General features: G+C 45.9%; 1 protein-coding gene across 2 annotated transcripts in view; it reads right to left on the reverse strand.

Annotated features, from left to right (window-relative positions):
* Nucleotides 1-6315, reverse strand: part of LOC144134817 (uncharacterized) — a 28239-nt gene extending 21924 nt beyond the window's left edge. The window contains exons 1-2 of one of the 2 annotated variants that reach the window (XM_077667651.1): nt 6242-6315; nt 1146-1207 (exon numbers count right to left, since the gene is read on the reverse strand). In XM_077667651.1, coding sequence (XP_077523777.1) covers nt 1146-1207; nt 6242-6287 — 108 coding nt within the window. In that variant the 5' untranslated portion in view covers nt 6288-6315. Of the gene's footprint in view, nt 1-1145; nt 1208-4304; nt 4470-6241 lie in introns of those variants that run through there. The other variant, XM_077667650.1, reaches the window with a different exon arrangement.
* Between the last annotated feature and the right edge of the window lie 1939 nt (nt 6316-8254).

Consider the following 8254-nt stretch of genomic DNA (forward strand, 5'->3'; position numbering starts at 1 on the left):
ATACGTGGTGTGCCTTCAACAGAAGTCAGTCAGAGGGCAAGCCATTTTTCCACAAGGAGAGTTTGCCTGCATCTGTCTTGGAGGCTATCAAACCCATTTATAGGGAGCTATGGAAGGCTGAGCTCCTAGAGAAGTGCCTGCATGGGCGAACTCAAAATGCAAATGAGTCGTTCAACCATGTTGTTTGGGAACGCGCGCCAAAGAATGTGTTTGTTAGGCTTCGGACCCTACGGATGGCAACACTGGATGCTGTTCTTTCATTTAATGATGGTAGCATCGCACGGGCCAACGTTTTGAAGGCGTGTGGATTGAACCCAGGGAGCAACACCATCAAGTGGCTGAGGGAAGCTGACCATAAGCGCATGTACTTTGCGGACCGAGCAACACGACAGCTTACAAAAGAGGCCCGACAGTCAAAACGACAAACCGAAAAGCGAAAAAATGACGGCGACAGTGACTACGAAGCAGGGGGCTATTAAACTAATTACTATGGAGGCGTTTCTGCGAATAAAAAGTGGTTTTTCGCATCTTTATTCTCTTTACGCTCTATTATCTCAAAACAGTGTTTTTTCTTACAAAGGTACCATTATTTCCAATGCCTTTCAAGACAGACGGCTGATATTTTTTTTTGCAATCATCTACATAAGTGTTGCCAACTACTGAACTAGAATTAAGCAATTTCACTGAGCAGTTATTTTGTTATGAATTTTGAAATGCGCAAAGAAAGGCCAGTTGTGTACTACCGGAAAAAATGTTATTAAAAATCGAATTTTCAACACATTTCAAATATTCTAGTTCAGTAAAAAGAGCACAAAACGTGGCAAACAATGATATATTTATTATTAGGCTACTGTTATTAGTTAGTGAGAAACATGGACCTCAACATGGCCTAAAATGCATGGGAAGTATAGGGCTTACCCTGTGCCCTTAAAGAAGTTCCCAAGCCAGAGAAGTGATACAAATCTGAGTCAAGACGTGACGATGAAAAGTTAACAATTTAAATGCTATTTTATGCAAAGCTGTATGTAGGCTCGGTTTTAATATTTGAGAGCACCTGCCCCGCAATGTAGGCAAAATTAACAGCTATGAGAACTCTATTTCGGCTTCGTAAGGGCATTGAAAACTGAGTTGACATGACTACTTACATGCGGCTGAAGGAGCATCTTAGCGCACTCGAACATATGTACCTTCATATCCCTCGGCATATCTGCAGGGGTGAATTCATTCGAGGATTAATTAGCACAAAACCTAAAGTACATACAATTAAGCATACTCCTTTTTGTATTATTGTGTGCTGTACTTTCCAATGCTGCCAGAAATCTAAATAAATCTATATCGTGCTCAGAACTGTTCAACTGCTGTTTCGAGGCTGCCTGCTCATACAATGGCGTGGTATACCAAAAAAAAACTCACGCTAATCCAGCGCCGCATGGCATATGTTAAACTAAAATATGGTGAATTTGATCAAAATGGCCATCGCTAGGCAAAGGTGAAAAAGAATTGGAGGGGACACTCAAGCTCCACCTTGAGCGTATAACGCGACAGCGTAATGGGTTAATTTCCATGTATACAGAAGGTCATTCTCTACATTTATAGATCCCTGCATTCAATTCCGTACCTAGACCAACTTGCTACTATTTTTTATTTATTAATCCTTCCGGGATTTTCCGCTCACGGTCAACGCCTTCGATGCTTCTGAACCTGATGCTGCTGACGATACGAACGGTAGAACGTACGCGCAGAGCGGAAAAAAACCACTTAGAAGCGTTGCCAGGCGCTTTGCCGAAACGCGCGAGACTCAAGTTGCAGTCGTAGTTCGTCGGCACATCGTTCTCAACAAACCCCATGCCACGAGCGCCAGCATAGCTTCCGTGCCGAACGAATGGGCAGCAAGCCCCAAGCTTCGTGGAGAACGCGCATTGGAAGTGCGCTCCGTTGTTCGCCGCTCACCGAGTGATTCCTTGCGTCCCCGCATGGCCCCACTGCGCCCGAACGATACGAGCAGGAGGCGCTAGTGTTCCTGTATATGCTCCTGCAGGGAGCAGAGTTGCACGTCTGCTTTCCCTAGCCGCTCCGAACGCCATTCGCCTAGAGGTGGTCACATGATTTTCGGGACGTCAGGCGTTAAACTTTCCGCGGAGAAGCCGACTTCACAGGCTCAGTGCCGAGCGAACCCTCGTAAGCTCGACACCTCGCGTGAGCCCACGCTGTCGCTACATTTCACACATTTCCCGTGCACATCTGTGGCGTCAGGTTCTGAGTTCTGCTCTGGCAGTGAGCCACGCAGTGGTCAGCTATGACTGCGTGCTGCGCGCCAAACTGCAGCAACTAGACGGCAAAGCGTTTTACGAAGTGCAATTTGGAAGTTCGGCGGCTGCCGAAGTGCGTCGGCGATTGAAGTGGCTTTTCAGAATGGCCACGTTAAGCGCGACGAAATATAATATAATAAACAGACGAAAAAATAATGCTTTTAATAAAATTTAGGTAAGCTAATATTTTGAAAGAGAAAGAGTACTTCCAAGGTCTTTTAAAGATTCGTCAATTCACTGCATTTTGCAATGGGGTACATTTTGTAAAATGTTATACGCAAGCAATTGAGTTTGAAATATTTTCGTTAGGTTAGACTAGCCTGTTCAATGCATTGGTGTTGCTTTTGTCTTCGTGCCTGTAAAAAGCGGCCGAATAATTTTAATGTGATTCTAGGAAGGTGCGCTTTCATATTTTCTGTGCTTAACTGGCAAAAAACACGCGGCGGTGCTAGTTGTGAAAAAAGTAATGCATCGCAATACACTTTTTTTCTTCTTAATACGCGCACAAAGGAAAATAGCAGACACTGTACCACCCGGAGCGGGACTGCTTGTTCATCTGAAATTATTTGTTCCAGAAAAACAAACTCGTAGGCCATTTCTGGTATTTTTCGTGGATTTGGTAAGACTACAATTTGCTGTTAACCTATGCGTTTTTTTTTCATGCATTATGCACATCCTCGGCAAATTACAGATTAGTTTTTGGCGTTACGTTTAAAAAAATGCGATCGAGTGCAATTTGTACGCAAATAAAAAAACAAGCCCAAGCGCTCTACACAGGGACCCCATGAACGCCGCCCCTGTACGCACGAGCGGTGGCTTTCCCGCACAGTTTGGAACATGATGGCGGACCTTCGCGCAACTCTGCTCCCTGCGGGAGCATATAGAGAAACACTACAGATGACAGGCACATGGCGCCAACTAGCGCCTTCAGGCCGTTCTGCGCACGCGCAGTGGCACCTTGCGGATGCGGATCGCGCTATGCCATAACTTTTTATTAACTGCCTACAAGGTGAAGCTAAATAGCACCAGCGTTGCATTAAAACGCCGGTAAATAGCAGTTTTTTTTTGTTCCTTTAAAATGCCATACGCACCATTGCCTACACGGGATGCACAGAACAGAAAGTATTTTCGTGGTGCCTCGCCTCGACCGCGACGGACCGTACTCAGTCACTCGTGCCGCACGAGTATACGTTCGAAAATTCCCGCGTTCAGAGAGAAAAATCGTGAGGTTTGCATACTCATTGTGGCGTAATCTCTCATGGCAATGAATAGCTGGAGGGACATGTTCGCCTGCGGTGTTCCTACAGCAGCTTCACTGTTACGCTATTTACTCAGAACGCTTCCCCTTTTTGCTCTATATATTGCGCGTATGCCGCAGAGCCGTGATGCAGCTGTTGGGCGCCGAATTTGGGCGTAACTGCTGCCCCTTCAATTTTAGGACGTTGATATACGGCAGTCAACTGCCGATACCGAGAAGGCGACGTAGTGATATATTAAATATGAGGCAATGAAAGCCGAAAAAATATTTTATGCCACCGGCATGTATGGCGTCACTAATTGGCAGCATATGTTTGTTTCTGCGACACTTTCCTCGTCTTTTCGTTTTTCTTCTGTGTCCCATGAAATATGTTCCAAGCCAGTCGCTTGCACGCATTCTGACTACAAAAATGTCGGAAACATGCGGTTAGATGTGCAGGATAAACCTCAACGCTGCCGCCACGGTCATGACATTAGATGATTAGGGTACCCCTAGCAGCAGCTGCTGTCTCTTCATCAAGCTAGCCGCGAAGTTTCATGACCAGGACAAGTATCGAACAACTTTACTTTTGCAGCTTAAGACTCCACTAAACATTATAGCGTGCACTTAGAGTAAGCGTGGCGACGACCGTCCACATTCAGGTCTTGAGAAAAGCGACACTGGTTTACGGACTTGGCGTGCGAGTCCGCTACCCATTTTGGTCAAGTATCTAGCCTGGGCGACGAGGCGTGCATTACCGCAGATCAAAGGCGGTCCGGCTGCATCGGCCATCCACGGTTCTCCAGGCCGCCAGAACAGTGCCAGGAGCAGAAGCACAGCCGACGGTAGCGCTATGGGGCCGTCCATGTCGAATGGCGCCCAACAAAACCTCACCGCAGCATTACGGAAGAAGCGACCTTCGCCCCGCTCTCTTTAAAATGTAAAATATATTCTGTTTACCAAGGCTGGGCACACACAGAAGCGGCCTACTGACTAAATGGAGACGACAAGGCTAAATGCGATGCTCAATAACTTTTATATACGAACACAAAGCACACATTTGCCAGTGATTAGAGCGGCATGGAAGTAATGACGGCGCATCTACTAGCTCTAGGTGAATGTTTACTTATCTTGACCGCCAGCAGTAGTGTTTTAAATATTTCAACCAAAACGGTCCAGCAGAAGCTAATTCCCAGGCTTCTCGCTCATGCGCAGTTGATACATTCGCGCCGCTCTAATCATTACCATGCATGAACCTTCTGTGCGCACAAGTGAATACAGCACCACATTAAGCATCATTGTCTTCATGTGCACAGTCGGCCTGCCTTTCCAGGGTTGCTCAGTCTGAGGAGAGTACGTTATATTTTTTACGTAAGTATCTATCTCCGCATTTATTTTTTCCGCAAAGTAATTAAAATACCGCAAGCCGCAAAAACCCAACTTCTGTCCAGCGTAGACACTGAAAAATTATTGAATAAGAATGAAGAAGTTCGGCTTCACTATAAAGCTTTTACAGCAGTTTGTCTTTGCTGCATATTCTTTTCCGGATTTTGTGGTTGTGCCTAATGGGTTCGCTCTGACAGTTCACTTTCACCACTCGATGATTTCATGAAAAGCGGATGGAGGTACATTAGCTTCTGTGAAAGAGCGGCTCTGGCTGCTGAAGGGCTGCATTTGTATAGCACATTTCAAAACAGGTTGCCGCGCATAGCGCCACACCGCAGTTCTTGCACCGCGCATGGTTTTTTATCGCGTACTTTTCATTTTGTCACTCTGTCACCGCACAGAGCAAATAAAGGAGCTTCGTATAGGTAGCGTGGAATCCCATGCCCAGTGAGACGTGGTGCGAATTTGTCGGACACTTTCACACTTTGCAATCACAATCTCCACTACGCTCAGTCTGAAGGCCAAATGCGTCGTCTTCCCGCTTCTTAAGGGAAAACGTGGAGGCCAAGTAGGTTGGGGGATTGTCGGCGTACGTTGTCCGTCGTCCCCTGGCCGCACGCCGAATTGTCGTCGTCGCTGGAATCCGTCCGCTCCGAAGAGAAGCAAAGCAACTTATTGACATCCTTTTCAATCGGTACACTCGATACATATTGATGCGCTCTCATTTTCGGCCCTTTTTTACAGCAACCCGGGTATGGTTATCATCCCGCATAACACGACGTGAGATTTGTTAAGGCCTTTATAAATTGAGTGCGTCTATTTGTGCCTCGTCGTCTGATATCACCTTATGTCACGGTTAACTGGGGTCGCATAAGCCTGTTCGGAACAGCTGCCTGCCAAAACTAAATGCCTTCACTGCTATCGCTGAACCGCGCGTTACCTAGACGTAACCGTCCTGTCAATTTTTTTTCAACAAACTTGTCCACAAGTAACCGTCACCAGTGCATTCATTTATGCCTACTTGCCTGTTTTAGCATGCAAATTATTTTCCGCCACATTTCTAGACGTATTAAGCGTTCTTTGTTCCCTAAGCGCCGTATGTTGAGGCAGCGTGAACTGCAAACATCGCGAAAACGAAGCTCGTCTTCACTAGGGGGTAGGAACTAGCGGCAGTGACGACGTGCCCAGCGCGTCTTCGGGGGGAGCGGTACAAGCTGTGCAGACGAACCCTTCGTCATAGCGAAAGTGCTAAAAAGAGCACGAGGCCGAAGTCGCCGTCTCCATGCTCCTTCAGTAAGCTTTGCCTTACTTTCGGGCTCTGCTCGGCATGGATGGCCTCCTTTCGCTACCACCATCTGTGCTTCTGCTGCTGGTGGTCTCCCGGTTACCTAGAACATGATGGATGGCCAGTGTAGATAGACCGCCGTTGCTCATGCTATCTCTTCGGCTATATATATATATATATATATATATATATATATATATATATATATATATATATATATATATATATATATATATATATACATATATATATATATATATATATATATATATATATATATATATATATATATATATATATATATATATATATAGTAGTGAACAAAGGATACGAAAATTCTAATTTTTCAGAATACATCTAAAATTTTTCAAAATCCAAAATCCAACGGACATAAAAGACCTTTTTTGCTATTGATGAATATATTCATCTTCAGCAGCAGCAGCCTGACTACACCCACTGCAGGGTAAAGACCTCTCCCATGCCTCTCCAATTAACCCTGCCATTTGCCAGCTGCGCCCACCGTATGCCCGCAAATTTCTTAATCTGATCCGGCCGCCTAACCTTCTGCCGCCTCTTTATACGCTTGCCTTCTCTTGGAATCCACTCCGTTACCCTTAAGGAGCAGCGGCCATTTTGCTTTCGCATTTCATGCCCTGCTCAAGCCCATTTCGTCCTCTTAATTTCGACTAGGATGTCATTAACGCGCGTTTCTTCTCTCCCCCACCCTGCCCTCTTCCGGTCTGTTAACGTTACCACAATCGTTTTTCTTTCCATGGCTCGCTGTGCTGTCCTTAACTTAAACCTGAACCATTCTCGTTAGCCTGCACGCTTCTGCCCCATAGATGAGTATCGGTAAGATATAGCTGTTGTACACTTTTTCCTTGTGGGATATTGGTAACCGGGTTCGAACCCGACCGCGGCGGCTGCGTTTTTATGGAGGAAAAACGCTAATGCGCCCGTGCGCTGTGCGATGTCAGTGCACGTTAAAGATCCCCAGGTGGTCGAAATTATTCCGTAGCCATCCACTACGGCACCTTTCCTTCCTTTCTTCTTTCACTCCCTCCTTTATTCCTTCCCTTGCGGCGTGGTTCAGGTGTCCAACGATATATGAGACAGATACTGCGCCATTTCCTTCCCCCCTCCAAAAAAAAACAATTATTAATGTTATTATTGGTGAACTGCCATTCATGATCCGAGAGAGCCTGCCAAATGCGCTCCACCCCATTCTTATTCATATAGTTATTTCTCTCTCATAGTTCGGATCAGCTGTCACTACCTGCCCTAAGTACACACATTCGGTAGGTTGGGGTTTACAGCCTGTAGTTAAAAGTAGTGTTAGATTCGCCTAGCCAGAACAGATAAGTGTGAGGCATCTTTTGACACACCTTGCGAACACCTCCCCTTTGGCCAGCTATTCTGTATTCCGCGTATTCCTCCGTCGGCACACGCAATTCAATCCTGGTGACCATGTACGAGTGTGGACGCTGATTCGACGAAGCGGCCTCAGTGAAAAGCTTTTTGCCTTCTCATTGTTTGCGCTTCCAGTTTTTATTTTGCATTTTCTTTGCTGTTGTTGACCTTATTTTTCGTTTAAGCATCCGGCCGATGCTTATTTGACAGAAGTAATGCCGTGAAAATGTTGTACCATTTGTTTGTTCCAGTTAAAAACCGTGGGCGTGCGGGATTAACATTTTGTTATGCGAGATTCAATCAGCGTTATCTGGAAGGATTGCAGCCAGGCGCAACTATTTCGACATTATTCTGGGTAGTAGTTTTTTTTAGAGCCTTATGTTGAACGTTCCTCTTCGATGATCACCGAGCACGTTTGTTGCTATTGGCGTCGCCGAATTCTTCACTTTATTTATGAGCGATAGTCACTTCAGTAAGGAAATTACTGCTGAAATACTTGGCTTCATGTCATCTTCAGTGCTTATAATTTCACAACTGTGGGGACCTGCCCTGCAGCCCCCTGAGTTTGCTTTCCCGCGAGGCACCGTGCAGCGGCGGTCTCACCTCGAGGCTGAGCGGATTCCCTTG

Source organism: Amblyomma americanum, chromosome 5 (genome assembly GCF_052857255.1).
Source record: "Amblyomma americanum isolate KBUSLIRL-KWMA chromosome 5, ASM5285725v1, whole genome shotgun sequence".
In the NCBI taxonomy this organism is placed as follows: domain Eukaryota; kingdom Metazoa; phylum Arthropoda; class Arachnida; order Ixodida; family Ixodidae; genus Amblyomma; species Amblyomma americanum.